Source organism: Rhynchophorus ferrugineus, unplaced genomic scaffold (assembly GCF_030347505.1).
Source record: "Rhynchophorus ferrugineus isolate W39M unplaced genomic scaffold, kcgeb_rfMv2 rfM6, whole genome shotgun sequence".
Lineage (NCBI taxonomy): Eukaryota > Metazoa > Arthropoda > Insecta > Coleoptera > Curculionidae > Rhynchophorus > Rhynchophorus ferrugineus.
The window spans coordinates 36210321-36235962 of record NW_027472585.1 but is presented as its reverse complement, the minus strand read 5'-3'; the positions used below and the strand labels follow the sequence as shown (position 1 = coordinate 36235962).

Here is a 25642-nt window from a genome sequence, read left to right as displayed (position 1 = left end):
AATCTAAACAACAAGAAAATTAATTTAATAATTAATTAATAAAATAAAGCAAATTAATAAATATATTAATATATAATATATAATAAATATATAATTAAATAAAGAAAATTAATAAAAATAAAGCATATTAATTGTTATACACTCAAATTATTGAAATATGCTTTCATATATTTTTTATTACCATTATTAGGTAAGCAATAAATATTTATTGTGATTATTCTTATACACATAATATTAAGTTGGTATTTGCACACGATTCAGATCGAATAAAATTTACACCCAGATAGGTGACAATTTAGGGGATCTATTAGAGTGAAGCCATAATAACGGCGAAAAGGTACCATATTCTTTGAAGAAGCGACAAAAAGACCTGCGATGGTGGTCGTAAACGTCAGAGTTAATGACATATTGCTAATTGGAGCCATGAAATGAATTGGAGATAGCCTGAAATTAATGTTGTAATCCATCGAATTTAAAAATGACTATAAAAATTAACTTGAGGGAAGCCATAAACCTTGTCTAGTCGCAAGGGTGAATGGTTATAGTGAACGTGGGCTAGCATATCTGGAAAAACACTTTCATTTATTAAAATGTGCATTTTAATTAGTATTTAATTTAAAATACTAAAAAATTAATGATAGCTTTCATAGTACTATTTTTGTATTGGTACAAAACCACTTGTTTACCAGACTTGCTTCTTAACATACGAAGAAAGTGGCAACGGAAGATTATTCTTGAAGATGACAATGCCAAATGGTCGAACTGATGTTACGAGGATTGTTTTAAGTGCATGCAAAAGCGTTTTAATCATAATGGAGAATACTTCATGGAAAAACAATAAACCAATTTTCTTTCTCTTTGCACTATTAGCTTAAAATATAAATAGCAAATATAACTTATTTTATTTTAAAATGTTACCCTTAGCGTACTATACTGGTCTAAATGATGTGATAAATATAAATAATCATAGATATTCATGCCCTAATTGGTTGTTTGTAATTATATAATGAGGGAGAAAATTTTTGCAAATAAATAATATTTTTTCTATATATCTTCAAATATATATTTAAAAAAATAGACTTTAAGCATCGTGATAGCAATAAAGAATCATTGAAATTATGATTTAAAATATAAATAATTTATATAAATATTTCGTGTCACGTTGTTTGTTCACGATTAACTACTGAACCGATTTTAATCAATTTTTGAACTCTGTGTGCAGTTTGATCCAACTTGAGAGATAGGATTGTTTAATATCTTAATTTATAGTCGTAATATTTTTTTTCCAAATTATTTGTTTATTATGACAGAGTTATAATTATCTATGAGTTCCTTAGGATTCCAACAGATGGCGATGTAATGTAATTTATCGACTGGATTGAGTAAGTATTCAATAGGTGGTGCTCAAAAATCCAAACATTTGAAATTTACTACAACCAATACAATAAAATATGCAACGCATTAAATGGCCAACTAATTTCTGTATTGTTCACGCAGAAAATGAAATTAATTGAGAGTATTTTCCCGGACATACAAAATAATTATTTGGATTAGTAATCGGGCTGTTTTGGCAACCAAAAATGATGATTTTGAAGATTGGATCACCTATTATTCTTCTGCTTAATTTGAGTTCACATCGATTATATGTATAATATTATTGTATGATGTGTAACGGTACACCTTTGGTACAGGTCAATTGAAAAGTCCCCAGCCTACCTTAGTAATTTTTTTTTATTCAACATAATTCCTTTCAAGGGTGATACACTGATTATAGCGACCCTCCAACTTTTCGATACCATTTTTGTAGTACGATTTGTCCTTTGCTTCAACATTGGCCTCAGTTTCGGCGATCACCTCTTCATTTCACGAAAATGTCTTCCCAGCGAGCATTCTTTTGAGATCTGAGAACAGAAAATAGTCGCTCTGGGCCAGATCTGGAGAATACGGTGATTGAGGAAGCAATTCGAAGCCCAATTATTAATGGATTTTTGCCATTGTTTTAACCGACTTGTAATAGGGTGCATTGTTTTGGTAAAGCAGCACTTTCTTTTTCTTCAAATGCGACCGTTTTACGCCTATTTCGTCCTTCAAACGGTCCAATAACGCTATGTAATAGTCGCTGATGATGGTCCTTCCTTTTTCAAGGTACTGAATGAAAATTGTTCCATGCGCATCCCAAAATACACACGCCATAACCTTGCCAGCCGACTGTTGCGTTTTCCCACGCTTTAGAGCATTTCATCATGTGCAGTCCTCGGATGACTGTCGATTGGACTTCGGAGTGAATTGATGGGGCTATGTTTCATCCAATGTCACATGTCGACGCAAGAACTAAGGGTTTATTACACCTGATCATCTTCAAACACTGCTCCGAATTATCATCTCGTCGTTGTTTTTGGTCAAAAGTGAGCTCGCGCGGCACCCATTTTGCACAGAGCTTTCTCATTTGTGCATAATATGATGAACACGTTCAGATATCTTTAGAGAGTTTGCTATTTCATTCAATTTCAATTTACGGTCATTCAAAATCACTTGGTGGATTTTTTTAATGTTTTCGTCGGTAACAACCTCTTTTGAGCGTCCACTGCGTTCATCATCTTCGGTGTTCATTTCACCACGTCTGAACTTAGCACACCAATCCTTGATAGTTGATTTTCCTGGAGCAGTGTCCGGAAACTCGGCATCAAGCCAAGTTCTTGCTTCAACTGTATTTTTTCCCTTCAAAGAGCAATATTTTATCAACACGCGAAATTCCTTTTTATCCATTTTTGTCACAATAATAAAAGTTGCTTCATTCAAAATGCTATAATTCATAAACCAATGATCCGACAGCTGTCAAATTTATACACGCATGTTTTGAGGGTTAGGGCTAACTATAAAACATATGGATTTAATTCTAGTAGCGCCATTTATGTATCAGACCAGGGACTTTTCAATTGACCTGTTAGCTCACTTATAAAATTAAATGTTACATCTTACCAACTAACAACTTTGTAATTCACTCGTTTATTACAAACTTCAGTATAAGATTAATAAAATATAAAATACATTATTTTATGTTAATTTGTGCTTAATATCAACTCTATGGACATATTTACCAATCGTTTTCAAATTTTGAACTCAAGTTCGATTCTTAATAGGGTGGATTTTAATATCGGCTATAACGTTTTCTTCTTTATCCGTAAATAATAATTTCATTGTATTAAATAGTTTAATGTATAAATTAGCCACCACAACGCGTGGCCGGATCTGTTGGTATTGTACGAAAATAAAGGTACATTTGAACCATTTATGCGCCAAAGTTATTTCGTAGTCCTAAAGAGAGCACTTGTGAATCTGAACCGGTAACATAATATTGAATATATTTTCCATATCACCTAGTAACTGAAATCAAAATGAAGTTTTTCGGCACTCATATATATAGGCAGCGGAATGACCAGGGAAAACAAAAAACCTTTTTAACCGACTTCAAAAAAGGGGGAGGTTCTATGTTCGGCTGTATATTTTTTAATGTATATGCATCGATTTCTCCGTCTATTATGGACCGATTTTCAAATTTTTTTAATTCGAAACAGTATACTTCCGAGGTGGCTCCATTGGAACCAAGTCAGGATCTTATGGGGGAAGGCGGGGAAATCGAGGGAAAGCCTCAAATTTCAGTCATGTACAAAGTTTGCACATATTTTTATCTAAAATAACCAGACATTTAGGTGTAATATTATTGCTGAACTAATGTGACAGAAAATTGGAATTCGGAAATTCTGTCCATGGTGGCGGGACTTTTACCCCACCTTATATATACCAATTGTAGTTTTTAAAAATTAGCATAAAACAAAACAGTGAAAAAAACATTTTGTTTTGCTGAAGAAGAATAATATTGAAATTCTTAATAACTCCTGCAAAGACATGAAAAATATGTAAGAATACATGATATTCCAATAAAAAAACACAAAATATATCTTAGAAAAATATAAATTATTTTACAATATGTCATATAGTTGGTGTGATATAGTCTATGTAAAACATCAATGGTAAGTAAGTCACCAATGAGTTACTTTCTTCCACGAAATATTCTAATTAATTTCTGGTTTTAGGAAAATCGTTAAAGGTGTGCGAAAAAGTTCCCGTACCACGAGAAACAACCGGAAACGTCAGTCCAATATGGACGGGGATGGCAATCTCTTGACTTTACTGAAACTCAAGCCAGTAAAGACTTCTCCTAAACAGAATCGTCCAAGAAACCACACTGCTGACGGCCACGCGAACGGAGACCGAGTATGGTCGTGTAAATATTGCAAGGAGACCTTCAAAACTCAGAAACTGCTCAAGTCTCACAAGAAATCTCATAAGTCCAACATCGAAGAACCGGACGAGGAGGAACCGACGTACAAATTCGACGATATTCAGGATCTGTTTATTTGTTGCGTGTGTTCGGCCGAGTACCAGGAGAAAACCGAAGCGGAGGAGCACATAAAGGTCCATCAGAAGAGACTCAGTTGTTCGGAATGCGGGGAATCCTTCAAGAATCCGTTCGATTTAGGTATTCATTCGAGCAAGCATGATGCCGAACAGAAGATACACTGTCCTTTATGCTCGTATGTATGTTCGAACCCAAATCCCTATAGTTTTAAAGCTCATATCAACTATGTACATTTAAAAAAATTTCCGTTTTACTGTAAGGTATGCGCCAAAGGTTTCAAACATTTTAAAACATACGAAGAACACCAGAATACACACACGGGCACGAAGCCCTACGTTTGTATAGTGTGCGACAAAAGGTTTACCTATCAGAAATATTTGCACGTTCACCAGGTACGAAACCACCAAGTGGGAACCACGGGAAATAAAATAGAAAATGAGTGTCGAACTTGTAACCGATATTTTTACAAACCCGAAGCTTTGAAGGAACACATGGAGGTATGCTATAAGAAGAAAAAAGTGAAGAGCGAGACTCCGGCTAAAGCTTTTCTTTGCGACAGTTGCGGGCAAACCTTCACCGAGAAAGCCAAGCTCTTGGAACACCTCCGAGTACATAAAGGCGATTTACCATTTGTCTGCACGTGGTGTGGCAAAAAGTTTCCCGTCAAAGCCTACTTGAAAACCCACGAGCGAGTACATACCGGCGAAAAACCATATTCCTGCGAATATTGCGGTAAACGTTTCGGTCATCACGCTCCCTTCAGAGTCCATAGAAGAACTCATACAGGTGAAAGGCCATATGTTTGCGATTTCTGTAATAAAGGTTTTACTACCAACCAGGGTTTGAAGTTGCATAAACGAAATTGTCCTGATAATCAATTCAAAATGGTGAACGCAAACATGATCAACAGTAACGTTTCACCATCTCCTATTCTACAAGAGCACGAAGAATGTTTAACTATATTTAGGACCACATAATATAAATCAGTATTTCATTGTAAATATTTTGTTCGTTTGATGAGAATAATTTTTGAATATTTTTAAAAAATAGATGTTTGGTGCAGGTCAAAAAATTTTCCAAACATTTATTTTATTTGTATATATTTAGTGCATGATTTTTAACAGATAATTAGGAATATATTAAATAAAGTTAACAGAAAAGGAAGTAATAATGTCTCGAATTGATTTCAAGACTGAACAGTATCAAAAAAAGAGAATGACATATACACTACCGTTCAAAAGTTTGGAAGCAATAACATAATTAAAAAGAAAAAACGGCAATAAAACAGCTACCTTAGTCTAATATTAAGTTAAAGTTAGTTAAATATATATAATACAAATAAAAAGTACATACTCTTTTACAAACATACGAATACAGTCTTCGTTACATTTTGTACCCATGAAAATGACCACCTTATATTTAATTGCTCGCTCACAAGTTTTATTCTTACTTATGTGTTTTAACTTATTTAAGTAATCCTAGTAAGAATATCGGCCACGGAGAAAAATATCGATATTTTATTACATCATGTAAACTTTATTTGACGTTCGGGGGATGGGGGATGGGGGATGGTTAAGGTTTATTTCAAAACAAAAGTTCAATATATCGATATTTTTTGCCACACTTTGATTAACTGCGAAACATTTGACAATCCAACATCAACCTGTCTTCTTTTCTTGATAATTAATTTGATTCCGATTAATTAAAGTAATTAAAAATAGAACAGCCTTGATTATCTCCCCGGAATTCTACCGACTGCGCCAGTCATATTGTATGAATGGGTATTACACAAAAATAAATTATGATTTTACTTAAAAGTTATTTTCTTCAAGTAAAGAAAAGGTAACTTATTCAATGGTAATACAAAGCGACATTCAGGATTATTAGAAAACAGACCAACCCGTCTCACTCGTTCACAACTCGGGCAGTTTTAGAAACAAATGGCCGGATAGTCACGGCCCTATTACATAACATCATACATGCTAATTCGATAAAAGAAAAATGTGGTCGATCGTAACAACCATTTCATTATTGGCAAAATGTATTCTTTTCGTTGTCTTTTTAGGAAACAAAATTTCCACCAGTTATATTCACTTCAGAAGGAATCGCACTTTCCTGAAATATCTTCAGATAGTCTCCTTTATTTCAAATTCAGTTTTCCCAAACCACCACATTCTTAACAGTCTGCACAGTGCACGTTTATGAATTCCGTTCTATTAGATCCAAATATTCGAAATTTGGACTCATCTGACAGACTAACCCGGTCCCATCCAGTTTTATATTTTTAAACCATTCTAGTTTTACGGTTACTGGATAGTTCAGATCTTTTTTGACTACCACGCGTCGACAATAAAACAACTCTTTATAGTTGTAGTTGAAACTAACTTTTCTCGTGTTTCATTTAAAGTAGCAGTAATTGGAAGCGTATTTAAACATCCGGTTCGATTAGATAACATTACAACAAACATCTTACTTTTTTTGCAATTTGGTAGTCCAGATCTCTTCCGGTCTTGATTTCTTGCAATAGCCCGTTTTCATATAGAAACAGACCTTTTCTGCTGTTTAGTACATAGAATACCTTTCTTGACTTAGTAGTCAAAGTACAGGGATCTGTGTCAAGACATGCCCTCAGTTATGCGTTTGTGAACTGTTGTAACTATTACAAGAGCGTTGCCAAGTGCACTGGACACTAAACTAATAGTTTTTGAATAATGAGTAAAAATCAACAAATGGCCGTGTGTTTTTAAAAATAAGGAGCAATTCATAAAAACTAGTAATTTTGTTGATTATTGTTATAAATAATAAGCTCCAATACCAACATGTTTATTTAAAGATTTGTTGAAGTATTTTTATGTCAATCAAATATAGGACATTTTCAATCTTTCGAACGGTGGTGTATTTTTAAAACAACTGTTTGTTTGTGAACTTATAATTTATGTTAATTAAAGATTATCTAACACCTGTTAGCGTTGGGAACTATGTTTTACACTGTTTAGTAATTTACTATTTTTTCGCTATTTTTGGAACCTACTAGTTTCATTCGACTGATTTTTTAGGTTCTGGCTTTGCCATTTTAGCTGCGACCTGGAAAATAATGTGTGGAATTTATGCTTATATGTAAATATATGTTTTTATGTTTTGTTTGTAGTAGCTTTTGTCTTGTATATATAAATATATTGTACATTAATATGGCAGCATTTTGGAACTCTATTTTTCAAGATTATGTATTAATGTAATAGGGCAAAACGAATAAAATTTTGAATGATAAATGGTAAAGTACTTTTGACTGGTTTTATGTTGTTTTTATGGCAATAATAGGTAATGCTCTTTTTGATTGACCTTTTCGATTCGATGTAATTCTCTCGATGTTTGTTCAAGCCTTTTGAATGTTACAAACTTTTTCATTAAAGTTTCAACGAATAATAATCTTAACAAAATATTAGTGATATAAATTATTACGAATAGAAAAACACCCAAATCGTGCATTTGGCCTTTTCAGTCGTAATTTTTTTACTATCGACTAATTCGACATTGTTTTACGACTAACGACTGTTCGGATTACTTTTAGTCGATAGTTTCCAACTCTAATAATAACACAACACTTTGGGCTTTCGATAAAGTTTTAAATTATTCCTATTATATTTCTTCATTAGCTTTGTTAATTGGCATGTCAGTCCAGAAAATCCCCCATAAAGAGAGGACTAATAAATAACAGAAAGGGAGGAGTATAATAATTTATTGTAGCGATTTTAACGAAAAAAATTATTATTTAAAATAAATACAGTTTATTTTTAAAGCAAACAAATTAAACATCAATTAAACTATTATTAAAACACAATTTTTCATTCACAAAAAATCCATTCATCACACAAACGCAACGAATGTATCGCAAACGAAACAAAACAGTTTGTATCTGAATAGTTAAAATTTTCAGATTTTTATTATGTATGTATATTATCTAGATTGTATATATTTACCACAAGAAATTTCAATAATAAATTATACACTTTTAATTACTTATCCGCAAACTGATATAATAATATTTTTATTCAAAATAAACGTATAGTTGGACTTTGATACTTCGAATTAAGTACAACTGCAATTATAAAAAACTGAAGGCAGATTTTTTTAACGAAACTTGGAACAATTGACTTTTTGCAGAATTATTTCCTGATGTTGCAATAAACAGCCAGAATAACTTCATACTAGTAATTCTACAATATTTTTTCATGCATTCGTTAATAGTATACGTACAGAGATAATTATTTTCTTCATATAAGTGAAAATATATTTCAAGTAAATTAATATTTGGTAGTACGAGTGCATTTTGATCAATAGGTTACTAAACCTGATAAACTGAGATGGAAAAGAAATAATGTTTTAAATTAACCATTAACTAATCAGCATTAGGTGCCATCGAAAAATCAAGACCTATTATTTATTTTTAACTTGAATCCATCCAATCATTAGCAAATTATTTATATTCAGCAGGTATGTTAACATTTTTGAAGTGGATTCAAATGAAGCGCTTGAAGAGATTACTGATTGGTCCATATTCTAACTGTCGTACTCTAATCATTAACCATAATGTTTAAATAATTAAAATTAACCAAAAAAAATACTAGTAATGAATTTTTATATGGCAAGATTACTTAAAACTTACACAAAACTCAAAAAAATAACCTTGAAATATTAGTGAGTCTACCTCATCGCATTTTTCTTTGGTTTCTTTTACTTTCTTGGATATGAATATATTTGTAACATGTATTGTTTGTATATGATAAGGTTGATCTTTACACCAGTGAGAAAAGTTGTTTATTTAAAAGTTTAAGAACTGTGAGTTTAAAGAAAAAATAAACAAAGTGAAAGGCCAGCGTTTTTTTACAAAATGTTGGTTGTTAATGGAAAACCAGATACTTATTTATATTCCCAATATCTTGAAAGTTCATCATATTAAAATCGAATGAAAGTTGTATAGATGGTTTTTCATACATATTGTTCATAATGCTGAAGTGCATGGCTTATTTAATACATTACACATTTTTATTTACCCGTAATTTTAATTGAAAGCACACTAATTTAATATAGGCAAATGTTATGTTAATATTAGGTATAAATAATTATGAATTCTCTATGTCGTTATAAAGTGTATTATTTATTAATATTTCATTTATTTATAACTTTTATCAGTTAGACTATTAAAAAAGGGACTACAGTTTTTTTAACTGGAGTTATTTTTGACGTTACATTTTGTTGGTACGTCATATTGACGTGTACTACACTCTGGGTATTACAATTTTATATATTTTGTCCATTTTTGGATCCTATCGCAACTATATATATTTGTCCTAGATTTTACTGTATTATCATTATTATCGAGTAAAGTGTTTAACAGCAACTTAAATCACTTTTCTTCAGCTTCTGAGTTTTTTTATAACACTTTTTCATTATTTGACAAGAAGAAGACACTGATAATAAATAACCAACTATGATACGATATATTAATCATATAGATCCTACAGTTTTCCATTGATATGGGAATAAAAAGTAAATGTGAAGCAAAATTCGTAGATTCGTTTATTAAAACAGACTAAAATTGCAAATAATTTTTCTTCTAACTAAAAAATTATTATCGCTGTTAAAATATTTTTTTAGTTTATTATAAATATATGTATATATATATATATATATATATATATATATATATATATATATATATATATATATAAATTTTGGCAATTGTTGATTTCAACAATGATTGAAAATGCAGAATAAAAGAGAGTCTGTTTCATTCAAAGGCGATCTAAGACATTGTTTTGTTGTAAATCAGTATTCGGCTCTAATTCCAAGATACTTGCTATCAATTGACTATATATATTATAATGGATCTTATTTTAATTTGTTGTTAAATATGTTGGTCATAGAAAAGTCATATGGAGATGACATCTACTTGATGGATATCTGATTGGATTGATAAATGCATAGGTCGACCATACTGGAATCTATATTTTATACAAATCATATCCATTTTTAACTTGTACCATATCTTCATAAATCATCATTAGTTTCACTCTATTATTAATCAAAGTTCGACTCAAATAAAATGTTACGGCCATATATTTTACTAAATATACGTATTAGCGTTTTATAGAAAAATATACCTTTTAGTGGATTTTAATTAGTCTTAACAGTCAACTGTTTCATGGTTGAAACAACTTTGAAATTTCGCTCAATTAAAACAATTTGCTTTACTATCTAAGTTGACTGAAGTAATTAAAAGAAATTAGCAGACGGCATTAGCGTAAATGTCAATATTGTTAACTTATTAAAGATTTTATCAAGGGATCTGTTTATTATCTATCACAAGAGTACGATATGGGCTGATATTTACTGACGGTATTCTCTAGGCTCATTATGTTATTATCTGACATAAAAATAATTAGCGATCTTTTTTTAATGTATACATTTTTTATAATTAATTTAACACATTTTTCGTTTAGGCATTGATAATGTTTACAATTTACCACTGTGATAAAATAATGAAAGTACTTACGTTATTAACATATTTTACTTGTAATGCTTGTCAGGTAGACACTGTTTAGTTTTAACACTACATGTTATCAATAACCATTTAGTTATAGTTCTTATTTTTTAATTATTTATTTCGTGTTGTAAATAATAAAAGCTTTATGTCAATTACAATTTTTCTCTTATTTTGAATACAGAAAACCATCACCGGACCCAATAATAATATAATCAATTTTTAGGACAACGAATAACTCGTTTAGAATAAAACTTCGCTCGATACCATCGGGGAAACGAAAACCCCGTGAACGTTTGTACGACGATGTGAAATGCGAGAACGGTGAGGGTGTTGTGAGCAACGGCGTTAATTCAGGATTGCCAAGAAACCGGAAGAAACGAAGAGCGTTCCTCGAATGCGATAAATGCCTTCAAAAATTCTTGACGAAAACGCTGTTGAACAGTCACAAAACCACCGGGGAGTGCGATTATCAAGAGGTCCCCGATATTAAAAAGTACAAAGCGCAAGATTATGTGGAATTGACGGAGGATGGTAAGAGGTACGCTTGCAAAAAATGTCCGATGAAATTCACTATGCACAAGGAGTTAAAAGAACATCGAAAAGAGCACTCCATCAAGGACTTCATAGAAGAGCACACATACCTCTACGATGAGGCGCAGGAAATCTTCGTTTGTAATACTTGTTCGGCAGAGTTCAAGGATAAAGAGGAAGCGGAGAAACATGTTAAAACACACGTGGAGGTTTTCGAGTGCTCTTTGTGTGAAGAGAAGTTTCAAACTTTGTTCCAGCTAGGGAGTCATCAAAAAGCCTCCCATAATGATGACGATCAGTTCAGTTGTCCCCTCTGCAAGGACGTCAGGTATCCTAGAGCATCGTCGTTCATGAAACACATCAACATCAAGCACCAAAATCGTTATATGCACAACTGTAGGATGTGCGGTAAAGGATTCCATAGCAAGACCTTATGCGTGGAGCATGCCAACATTCATCTCGGAATCAAGCCGTTCAGTTGCATCGTGTGCGGAGCTAGCTTCACCTACTCCAAGTCCGTGACGAATCATCAGCTTAAGGCGCACCGGGTCGAAATTCTGGGCAAGAATCACGCGACCGAATGTACTTATTGTCGACATAGGTTCGTGTCCGTGGCGTCGCTGGAGAGGCATCTGCAGCAGGTTCACGTCACGCCGAAACCCAAAGAGAAAATTCACCTTTGCGACGTTTGCGGTATGGGCTTTACCAAGAAAAACAAAATGGTGGTGCACCAGAGGGTGCATACGGGAGATCGGCCGTATGCCTGCAACTACTGCGACAAGCGGTTTTCCAAATCGGGAGAGAGAAACTGTCACCAACGGATACATACCGGCGAGCGTCCGTATAGTTGTGAATATTGCGGTAAGAGCTTCAGACAAAGCGCTCCGTTCAAGGTTCACATTCGGACTCACACGGGCGAGAGGCCCTACGTTTGTGATATTTGTTCCAAAGGTTTCACCACAAATCAGGGACTGAAGCAGCACAGGAAGAACTGCGGAAATCTCTCTGTGGTATATCTTTAGATATAGTAGAAATTTTAAAACTTTGAACAAATGATGTGATGTGTTTTTACGGTATTGTTACAACCAACGATTTTTTAAATCTTGATGTAAGAAACTTTAGTAATGTTCATGGAAATAATAAATGTCACGTTAATTTGATCATAAAGTCATCAAATATAACATTGTCGCACTTGAACAATGCTCAAGAACAGAAACGAAATTCAGCAACTAAAAAAGTGATATCTAATGAAAAAAATACGTGAATTCGATGAAATAAAATTATGTTGACTGAAATCAACAAAATTGCCAGTATTTTCGTCTTATGTACAACCCCTAACCATGTTTATTTTGATCTGTGCATAATTTATTGGTAAATTATTTATATTCAGCAGGTATGTTTACATTTTTGAAATAGATTCAGCTGAAGTTAGAGATTATGGATGGATCCAGATTATAAATGTCGTACTCTAATCATTAACTATAATGTTTAAATAAGTAAAATTAACCTTTTCGACAAAAAAGATACCAATAATACATTTTGTTATATGGCAAGATTAAGACAAAACTCAACAAATTAACCTTAAGAAATATTAGTGTGTATACCTTATCACGTTTTTCTTTCGTTTCTTTAACTTTCTTGGATTTGAAGACATTTATTGCTTGTATATGATAAGGTTGATTTTTCAGTTTATTTAAAAGTTAAGGAACTGTAAATTCAGAGAAAAAATTACTGTGTATTTTTTCCCAACAAAAATGTTACATTTAGTTTCATTGCGTTTTTTTTACTTTTCTTCCTAATTGGTCGGACCTACAAATTTACTTGTCTAATTGCTCTCTGTAATCTTGGCCCATGTATTTTTTTGATTCACTATTCGATTTTTGATCCACGATCCGTTGGTTCTTCTTCGATCTAAAAGATCACCTTTAAACCAGTATTCCAACAGTATAGCAAAGAAAGTTGTAATTTTTGATTCATTGCTTCTTTGAACAACTTCTTTCTGTTCAACAGCATCTTAATTCAATTATTTATAAAAATTAAGACATTTATATAAAAACAGGCACTATATGCTTCAAACATCGCATCCAAAATAATTCAAGTTTATCGATCAAAATATTGTTATGTCTAAATTATCTAATTCCTGTAATATCAGAAACACCTGATATTCATCTATATTGTAATATTTCTCTTCATCTGTGGACTGTGAATTGTCTTCTTATTCCAAGCTCTTGAAGACTTGTATTTATGAGATGCACATCCGTAGAAATTCACAAATGCTGATAATCTGTCATGGTCGTATTATCTTCAATCATTTACAGGAAATAAATTAAGAAATTGGTATCTGATTGTGGTGACTGAAAATACAGATTTTGACATTCAAAATATTATTTTCTTCAATATGTCTATAAATAAATTATAATCAGTGGATTCAAAGTTCAAAAACAATGCGTGAAGCAAATCAAGCCTCGTATGGAAGGGCACATCTTAATAAATTACTTAATAATCTTTTTTTTTCTGTTAAATAAACTTGTTTACGTGATCTAGCTAGACTAAATAAAGTTCCTTGCTGTCTAACGACTCCAGGTAAATCATTGAAATGTGATTTGCAAGTTATTAAATCATGTTATATTGACGTGTAAACCTTTTCTTCTTCTTATGATTATTGATGGCACCACATCAGCGAATTTTTGTATCTTCAGAATGCATCTTCAGATCTAGGAGCGTCATTCGACGCGAAATTACACTTCAAACTTGGTAAAGCGATTTTGTGTAGTTTCAGTTGCACACGTTCTTCTTAATAAGATTATAATAAATTTTATATAAATACAAATATACGTTCTTATAATAAATACAAATTGTTCTTGAGATTTGTTACAAAACTGGCGAAACTAAAGGACTAAAATGATTATGTCAGAAGTATCTGATACATAAAATCAAACAGAAAATATAAACGTTGACAAAACACATGACAGGAATTAAAAAACGAAACCGTACCCACCCTCTTAAATGTAATTAAGTTATTTGGGTACAAAGTTATTTTCTTATAAATTAATATAAAGTATTAAAAGATTGCCAATAAATAAATCAAATAAATTCTCAAAACTGTTTCCCAATTTTCTTTTAATAATTTACTGCCGTGGAATATTATTAGTATAAGTTTATTTATTTTAAATAAATGCGATGTATAATATAGTTAATTATTCGAATTTGTAAATGTTTGTATTTGTAGAGAATTTTTTAATTGTAATATAATAACCGTCACGTTTACTTGTATATTTTGAAAATATTTTAATAAAATCGAATTTCGAATAATATATTGTTGCAATTTTTTTTTCCTTTTTATAACTACTAAAATTTAACACAAATTTTAATTAGACATGTTTTAAACAACAATGAATTATCTACAAGGCCTTATATATTTCTAGATTTTTAGGAGAGTTTGTAGACGCTTAGTTTTTAAAAACAATGTAACTTGAAAGTTGGTTTTAACCTTTGAACAATGATTAACATAATTTTACAAATTAAGATGGCAATAAGCATATCTAATGTAAGATGTATTTTTTTAAATGTATTCAAGTATAATACACTTATCATATGAATACAGTGATTACTCGATGATAATTGTTGAATTTTTGACCAGGAATTCCTTTAAACTCAAATGGTGCAATGTTATAATTCGATATATACCTATAGCCAGGGGGGAAAGTATCTAGTTCGTTGGTTCCACAGGGCAGATTCCTTGGTATGATTTTTTGGTACGACTTGTTTCTTCCATTCAAAAGATTGTTTTCATCACATACGTCTATGAAAAGTTAGTTCACCTTTCATTTGATAAACACCATTATAATATATATCCAATAAAGCAGCCAATCCACGTCATCAATATATTTATGACATCAGTACGTCTCAACATTGCCGCGTTAAATTTGAATTTTGGTTTACAACGTTTGTAAGTTACAATATCTAATCATTATCACTAATGTTTTGAAGATATTTAGCTCAACCAAAATCGAAATTTACTGATTGACTGATTCGCTAACATATTACGATGCATCAGATGACATTCTATCTCTTTTTAACTAGGATAAAATGAAAGCGAAAGATCCACTCGGAGTTTAACATTAATTTTATATGTCGCTGGATTTGTTCTTCACCTATGTACAGATTATATATTTTAATCGAATAAAACTTACGGATTTTTGATTGTGTCCATGTTAAAGTGTGATATAAAAGATCTGATCAAACGAATACCTGTGACGGGTTTTGCTAGAATTTACCAGCAGGCTGTGAGAAAAAATTATATACATGACAAGAATGAATTTCGAAAGTATAAATTACAATATTTCAGTACTATACAAAACAATATAGTACTTACAACATTTCATTGACAAACAAATAGTTAATATGATTGTGAACTAGGGTATGGAATTACAAAGATCAGTAGTGGCGACAATATCTTGGGCAAAAAAATATGAATAGCCTACTGGTAGAAAATATATAAATTTGCCACTGACTTAGAAAAGATGGTGTGACGACCAAAGGACAAGACTGTATGTATAGTCTATTCAATTTTTTTTGTACCTACATCATCAAGATGTTTAATGTATTTCCTGTCGCAATTTGTAAATTCGTTTTAGAATAAGACGTTATTTTCCTTCTCATTTTATTCTAGTTAATTAAAAGAGACACAATGCTGTCTGATTAGTTCGAATAAGTAAACGAATGAGCCTGTCAATATCGTCCGGTTGTCAGACGTATGCAAAATTCTTGAAAGCAATAGTGATAGGAGGTTATAACTCTAATCTATAAACTATTGTGGCTGTATAGTTTTTACTATAGTTTTTAGATGTACTATAATGTTAAAATAAATTATATTTGATAACATTTTTGTTAAATTATTTCATTTACATTAGAATTCAACAAGTATATCAAAGCCAAAGCGAACTAAAAATCACAGTTGATGCGACAATTTTGCTACGTTTTAACGTCACAAATTTAGATGACGTCTGTACAAAATAACTTTGAATAGACTATATATGTATATAGAGAGAGATAGGAAAAGATAAAATAACCTTTTAAAGAATAAACATGGTTGTCAAATTAGCAATTAAATCCGGTTAAAACTAAAGTTTAAATAATAGAGAACTATGTTTTCTCAACTGGTCTTAGATCACCGAAGATCGTGGTTCAGAGAAGGAAACTATGATTATATTATTGCAAAATGTTTAAGATAGGTCAAGGTTTTTGCTTTATTCTGTTGGTCGCTCTTCACTCAGCAATCAACAACCTCATGATTAACATTGAGTTCATCATCACTAACTTCAAATTTATACATTAAATGGCTAATTTTTTATGAAGTTTTGACAATAGACAAAAATTATGTGATAAAAAAAATTAATCCTAATGATTTAAAATTAAGAATGAAGCTGATAACACTGAGTTTACAAGTATTTTACAAAAATCAATTAGCAGAAAAAACTATGAAATATATTTTCAGATTATTATCTAGCAATCTATACCTTAGTGTAAATCGAACAATAAATCAAATTAGCCTTTATTTTGTGTATTTCTGAGGTTTATATATGTTACATGGGCAACCCTTTGAGGTTCGTAATAATTGAGGAAAATTATCATAAACAACATCTTGTAAACAATATTTTTTGCTTGAGATCTTCGACTATAAAATTAACATAAATAACATTCTACTTGTTGTTCTTTCTCTTCTATTTTTATACCAAATAACAATAGCAATACATAAATAAATAACAACAACCTTATATGTCGCTTACATGTTTATTGTTCTCAGAAGATAATAATGAAAACGAAAATAAAGTATCGAATTCATTTTAGTTACTTTTTAACTGAAAATTGTATTTTTAGGAAGATTAAACAAAAGACTAGACCGACAAGGAAATACGTTAAAAGAACACTGATGATACCAAAAATCGAAATGAACAGCGAGAATGCCGTCGCGTCCTCGAAGACCAAGATCAAAGGTGATTCCGAATCCACAGCTACCGAACAAAACAAGAAAAAGAGGCGGAAACGCAGCGCTAATTTCGACAAAACTTGGATTTGCAAGAAATGTCCGGAAGTATTTTCCACGTGTAGGTTGTTGAAGATCCATCGAAAGTCGCATCTGAAGAACGATCCGGTTGAAGTGCACACGTATAAATACGACGCTATTCAGGATATTTACGTATGCAGCACGTGCTCGGCGGAATTCCCAGACGAGGAAGAGGCCAAAGACCACATCAAGAGTCGACACGAGAAGGAGTACAAGTGTAAGGAATGCGGAAAGTCGTTCAAGACGCCCTACGAGATGGGGTGTCACCTGGCGGTACACGACGCCGACGGCAACTCGAAATGTCCCTTGTGTTCGTATAAGACGCCGAAAAGAGGCGCCCTCCTCATTCACATCAACTACGTGCATCTGAGGAAGTTCTCCTACTTCTGCGAGACCTGCGGCAAAGGTTTCAACGATCAACTCATCTACAAAGAGCACGCTAACGAACACCTGGGACTAAGACCATTCACTTGTGTCGTCTGCGAAAAGAGCTTCACATACAGCAGGTTAGTATTAGTTTGTACTGTGATTTCATTTCTATAGATTTAAAAAAATATCTTAAAATTCTAATAACGAACTTAATCTTAGAACTATTTCAATTGCGTTTTAAATACTTAATAACGTAGCCACTAAAGCGGGCTGTGATCACACACATTCCGATTAAAATATATTGTGCGTCTTTTTCCTACCGATTATAAGAGAAAAACTGGCAAAGATAAAACAGCTTTATTTACAATAAACTGGAATTACGAAGAATCGAGAGGTATAGTAAAATAGTGAGTGACGACAATATTTAATTATCAAGAGGCAGAAACGTGTGAAGACGTGTGAAGGCTCGTGCCTAATTAGATGGATACATCGCATTTTATCCTCCATTGCTCCTTCCTTGTCTATCGCAATCTAATTAGTAATTGTTTCTGGGGAGAGAAAGACCTATTTAATAAGTGTTTTCTTGTCTCGATAAAAATATACCATATATTCACCTTTCCCGCAAGTTTCCAAGGTCAACACGGTATATATCTGTTTATTTACACCATCGTAGGTCTTTCAAGGGGTTGAAATGTTAACCTATTCCATCTGGCTCATCGTCTGCACTCTTCTTATCTCGAATGTCTTGTCCAGTCCCACATACGGCTGATTTCGCATCTAATTTTTTACACACTCTTAGAAAACCAATGTTTTAGAAATTAGCTTATCTAAGTGTACTAAAATAAGGAATATGTGTTATACATAAATAAACTTAATACCAAAGTATTTAAAAAACTGTTGTTAGAAAGGTTAAAATTAATAATATATGGAAAAAATCTAATACCTGTACATCCAATTGGTTTTATGAGCAAACATTCAACAAGCGACCAGTCAGAGACATTATTGGAAAGCTTTCGAAGAGAAAAAAGTTTGCTCAGGTCTTGGAGGTAGCACACACCTTCGATGAAGTCTAGCATAAGGAATTCGTGTGTAACCTCCACAAAATGTTACCGAAACAATACGTTGAACTCTTAAATTCCTACATCTCAGCCAGAACGTTTAGAGTTAAACAAGAAGACGCTTATTCAATAATGAAACCAACTGTTATACGAAAATTAAGAGTTTCGCAACATGACATGAGAAAAGACTTTACTCCCATATTAACACTGAAGTGCTGTAACTCTTGGATAATACTGAAGTAGGATTCAGACTTAAGAGAATGAAACCGTGTGATCTTATGAAGTGCACTAAATGGTAAAACACTGAGAAAAGAGCCAATGGGCCTTCTTAAATAAGTACCCAGTTTTAAGTCACTGTAGAATCGTAAGTTAAAGAATAGAATGAATATATATATATATATATATATATATATATATATATATATATATATATATATATATATATATATATATATATATAAATAAAAACTAGTTGTTGGAAACTAACCTACAATTTGTTTTTACACTTAATAACTAGATATCTAGGAAAATTCATTGATCCCTAGTTTGTCTCTGTAATAGTGACCTTCATGTATTATTACTGCTATTTCTTTTTCTGTTCTCCCTCCTCATTTCATTGCAACTATCTTGATTTCCTAAGTAACAGTCGGTATCTAAACGTATCGGTATAAAGAATCATTCCTATAATATATAGAGACGCCTTTACGATATCGTACCAATCTATGATCAGTGCATTTTGCTGTTGTGAGAGATTCATGGAGACTAGCCGTTCAATATTCATTCAAAATATAAAAGGTCGTTAAAATATACCTAACAGTCATATACCTAATGCTAAGAGCTTTAATTTATTTTTTAAACTCTCTTCAGTATATAGTGTAAATTATAATAACATTACAATAAAACAGACATACTAGGTGGGTTTTTTGCTTGTTTATGCTGATGGAAGGATAAACAGGAAAATAGATTAAAATCAAAGTAAAAGTATACAGGAAAAGGGAATAGAATACAAAGAGACAATATGTAGTAGCCTATCGTGTTCGGTCAATAGTTACTACATTGGATACTTCTGTAATTATATTCATGTCAAAGATCTGAAGATATTGAATTATAAACCTATAAACACTTAAAAAGAAGAAGACATTCTGGTCTTTGCCAATCTTTTGACATCAATTTAATAGTTTTACCAAATTATAACGTTTCATAAAACATTATGAGTTTATGATCCTACCAACTTTTACAGTGGATGATTACGCTTTGCCTCCTTATCAGTAGTTTTTTTCAATAGAATTAGGATTATCAATCACGTTGATTATTCAACTAAAATATTTCTCTATTTTCTTTTTTACCAATAACAATTTTTCAGCTCTCGGTTATATCTATTATATCTTTTCTATATATTTTCATTATTACATTCAGTCACTCCCATGCTTTAATTTAATTGTGTTATTAGTTATTCTAGCGCTGTAGTTAGTTCTTCTTCACTAATACTATTTTTCTCTATAACCTTGAAAATACCACTACCAAATACCCACTTAGTTTGTTGGCCAAGTTTTGGAAACCAGCGATCACTCTCAACGGTACCTTTCAGTTCTCCAGAAGAACTAACATCGATTCAAACCAAAACTGCGAAATTTTTTTAAAAATAATTAATTACAATTTATAGATCATAGCAAGCATTAGTTACTACGTATAAGAAATCCGGTGTCAAAGGTTAATAAAAGGCAAAGTATCTAAAAAAATATATTTAATGGATTTTTGACGAAAACAAAAAGTCATTTTAAATCCAATTTATGTCATCAAAATGTTGTATTAATGATTTTTGTACTACTGATTGGGAGTTTCAGACCCGAATTAATTAACAATCTCCAGATTCTCTGTCATTTTTGGGTCATGTGTCATGTCTGTCTCCCGGTGAGCGACCGATTTTTGTTTTTTTTTTGCTTCAAAAGCTAAGTCAGGTCTGAAGTGCTAAGAGCCAGGCTATCGATTGATATCCCGACACCCTTCGAATTCATTCCATAAAGCCAAAACAAACATAAGTTTTATATTAGGTTACAGGTCCATGTTAGTTAAACAGTAAGTTGAATCACTAAAGATCCAAAAGGTTAACTTACATAAAATCTACACCAATACCTCCAAAACTCATGAAAATGATCATATTAAATATTCAAATATTTAGAAACCCTAAGAACTTTATTACATCGTTTAACCACAAAACTCAAAGCCCTCTAGAATTATTAAATAATAACGAAAAAAATATTGAAATAATACGTGTCTTATTTTAATAGAAAACTGATAAAAATATAGTGTATGTATTTTATTGTTTCAGATATTTGTATACCCATCAAGTTAGAGCCCACCGGGTACAGATAGATGGTCAGTTATTGCCCAATCAATGTCCTTACTGCAACCGTAAATACAGTAAACCGGAGACCTTAGAAAAGCACCTGCTGGAAACCCATTTTAAAACCACACCTCACGAAAAGAAACATCTCTGCGTTACCTGCGGCAAAGGCTTTGCCCAACGTAGCAAGTTGGTAATGCATGAACGCGTCCATACGGGATATAAACCATACGCTTGCAAATACTGCGAGAAGTGCTTCACCAAAAAGGACTACTTGGTGATGCACGAACGGGTTCACAGCGGCGAGAAACCCTTCTCCTGCGAGTACTGCGGCAAATGTTTCAATCAGGGAGCCCCTCTTCGTATACATTTACGCATACACACAGGAGAAAAACCCTACGCATGTCCTATATGCTTAATGCGGTTCAGTTCCAGAGGAGCTCTCAATCTCCACAAGAACTGCATAGCGTTCAACTCGATACCGTTTTAATTCATCACACCACCGCGCTTGAAGACTCGTAAAGTTATACTAAAATAACAGGACTTCATTCCTTTAGTTTTTAATAATTATTACTAAAATAATAATCGAGCGTTATTATAGTCTGATGTTATATTAAACAAATTCTAATTTAGAGAATCTAGTAGATCATTTTTCCTGTGATTAGTAAACGAATGGTAGGAACCAATGGAATTTAAATGTTTATCTGTTTTGAAAGTATTACATTAATTTCTAGTAGTTCATGATATTATGCAACAGAAATATGAGTAACATTTGTAATAGTTATGAAAACGAAGAAATAGTAGAGAATATCAAAATTTAGTAAATTCATCGATAACAGGTATGGGACATTAACTAATAGTTTGTGTAAAATCTCATAGCATTTAATTATAAACTTACCACCCAAATCCTTATTCTGCTATATTTTTGTTCTACTCTGGCAGTATAAAAAAGCTATTAAAGCTTTTCTATTTAGTATTTTCTATATTCTTTGAATGTATTAGTACATTCTATATACATATTAATCATCATATTGTATATATTAACATCTTCTTACAATCTTCTTTTTAAGTATGCTTAATATTATATTATTCTTTTGTTAGATACCCTAAAAATACCATACACAATATATAAAGATACCGAAAATAAGTACTGAGTGATTTTTAAGGGATTATTAAGTGCTTTCTGAATACCTTTTATACACAAACTTATACTATTCAAATGTTTTTTAATAACGAAATTTAAAATAAACAATAAGTAATGGTTATTCCATGTTTATTTGTACATTAGAACATATCTTTCTCCACTTTTTGAAATGAACTGTTATCTATTTCTGTTGGATAATCCTATCCTGTATTTGAAAAAAATACGTTATTATTTTGTTATGGCTTAGTTCTAGCACATATTATTTAAGAGTTTTATGACTTTAATTTAAAACTGTTTACGTTTTCGCTTGGATTAAATATATTTGATTTGGATGTGTTATTCTTGGCATTAAAAATATCACCTCATAAACAGGTCCTGTCAACGATGAATAGGTACGTATAGCTAAATCGTCCACCATGTGTTCGTTTAATTCATTAGAATTATTTTCTACTTAAAAATTGCCAAATCACATTTATTAATTTAAAACAATAACACATATGTGAAGAAATCTAAATCAACTGGCGCATTCGCCATTACATCATCTAATACAAATATTGTTAAGTTACAGGGTATTTTACATGTTTTTTTTATTTTTCTATGCTTCTAAGTCCGTATTCAGTTACTTTCACCAAGCAGTAAGTATCATGTAGAATTTAGAATAAAGCTTTTCATTAGTATACGTTTATTTCCTTTCTGAACATGTAAAGAATAAAGTAGAGGGAAATATGTAAAAAATATTCACTTTTTAGTATCCTTTACCGTTATGAAACATGCTGCCTTTTTTAATTTGATTTGGTTTTCTATTAAGTATTACACAATCATATGAGGTTTCTAGTAGATAATGCAACTTAAGTATTTTACATTCCTGCTGAGAAATATATATGGAAAGTGTTACAAATAAAGAAGTTATATATAAAAATAAATCTAAATAAAGTGAAAAAATATTGCTCATTTGTTAAAATGTATGGTAAACAAAGATATGTTGATGAACAAGTTGGGTTTAGTTTAGGGGAATTAAAAGAGATAATTTATTCATTATCAGTATGTATCATAAATGGTCATCCATTAGCAAATTATTTTATAAAGATCCACCTCAAACTTATGAACACTTTGTAACATCATTGTCATCGTTTTACAATATTTTTTTTGTTTTTTTTTATTACTCTTAGTGAGTCCACAATCTGCCCTATTGGCAATAAGTATTTCTTCTGTCTATATTACATATACATGGCATGTAGAAAATCACTTCATTAAGCAATCTTCTGTATAAAATATTATCTTAATTAATTAGTCTTATTCTAATGCTTATTCTAAAGTCTACATATGTCCAGTAATTAGATCAGGTGGTGTTAAACGTTTTAGTCTACGCACTTCACTATCACGTCGCATATTTATCTGATTAGCGAGTACATTGGAATGCACTGACACTCTTTCGAAGTACTTCACACAAACACGTTGAATTACACTCGTTATAGGTTCTAGAGGAATATCGCGTTGTATCACTTTATTTGAAATATAGTACGGAGCATCAACAATGGCACGCAACACCTTATTTTGGAACCGTTGAATGATGGATATATTAGATTTACTAGCGGTACCCCATAGTTGAATACCATATGTCCAAATGGGCTTGAGTATAGACTCATACAGCAATACCTTGTTATCTAATGATAACTTGGATTTGCGCCCAATAAGCCAATACATTTGATATAATTTTAGTCCCAGTTGTTTCCGTTTAGAGGTTTTACAATATAACGCTCAGTATAGTGCAACTCCATTCTAGTACTTGTTTTGGCGAATGATGAGAAACACATTCATTTAGCCCTTAAACTTTTTTAAAACAATTTAATTTATTGTATGTATTACATTTGGAAGGCTATGAAATATAACCTCAATTTCTTTTTAAGTAGAAATTAAGCGATAAGAAAATATAATCACTATATGAGAAATATGTTGCACAAGAATTATTAATAGGCTTAAAAATAAGATTTCTAATAAATCCATTTATTAAATAAGTCCTCCAGCATTTAAATCAGGAAGCATTTTAATTCAATATTCAAATTTATAGAATTATAACCTCAATTTCATGTTAAGTAGAAATTAAGCACCAAGAAAAATAACCACGAATACAATTAATTGTACTAATAGTAATGATTTAAAAAGAAATATTGTTATCACTTTCACGTATGTAAGAAGCCCCGGTTTCTTTTTACTAACCCTTTCAGCTAATTATATGAACTTACTTTTTTGTAGGCTGTCACCAATAGACAAGGATGCTATTAGTACCAAAGTTGTTGAGGAAGTTAAAGCTATTTCTAAAAAACCATATCATAAGTGTCAGGTGTGTTCCCGGACTTACCCTACCCTGCGCTTGTTAAATTTTCATCGAAAAATCCATAAAACGGACATGCAGGAACCGCCATATTTGTTCGACACTATCAAACAAATGTACCGTTGCAGCCTGTGTTCGGTGAAGTTCTTGAATGAACCTGACGCTTTAGAACACATTAAAACTCACTGGTACATTTGTCCGGTATGTAATGAAGGATTTTCCAGGCCTATTCTCTTAGGCTGTCATATGGCCGAGCACAATCAGGACGGCAACGTCAGTTGTCCATTGTGCGATCATAAGTACAAAACTCCATACGGAAATACGCTGCAAGCCCACATAAGGAAAACTCATCAAAAGCTTGATACCCATTATTGTCAACATTGTAACTCATCATACTACAAAAAGAATCAACTAGTAGAACACATCAATGTAGTCCATCTGAAGCAAGATCCCCATAAATGCGTCGTCTGCGACAAGAAATTCATATTGAGCACTAGTTTATACAAACATCAGGTAGATAAACATAAAGTATATGTTGATGGTGATCTACCGAACAACTTTTGTCTTATATGTAATACTACCTTCAAAAAAGTCGCAACGCTAGAAAGGCATTTGCTGGAAAGACATCAACAACCAAAGATTAAGAAGCAGGAGACTTTCCTGTGTGATACCTGCGGGAAAGCCTTTGCATACAAGCAAAGTCTCAGGTCGCATCAGAAGGGGCATGAAGGTATCAAGCCCTATAAGTGTTCTTTCTGTTCCAAAACCTTCAAACTAAACTCTCTAAGGTTAGATCACGAAGCTGTTCATTCGAATCTCAGACCTTTTTCTTG

General features: G+C 31.9%; 1 protein-coding gene across 1 annotated transcript in view; it reads left to right on the top strand.

The window, feature by feature from the left end:
- LOC143198704 (uncharacterized) overlaps positions 1 to 12588 on the top strand; it is a 237424-nt gene extending 224836 nt beyond the window's left edge. The window contains exons 7-10 of the mRNA XM_076408065.1: positions 4013 to 4031; positions 4095 to 5396; positions 8909 to 8911; positions 11188 to 12588. Of these exons, the coding sequence (XP_076264180.1) occupies positions 4013 to 4031; positions 4095 to 5396; positions 8909 to 8911; positions 11188 to 12517 (2654 nt within the window). The 3' untranslated portion in view covers positions 12518 to 12588. The remainder of the gene's footprint in view (positions 1 to 4012; positions 4032 to 4094; positions 5397 to 8908; positions 8912 to 11187) is intronic.
- The last annotated feature ends 13054 nt before the right edge of the window (positions 12589 to 25642 follow it).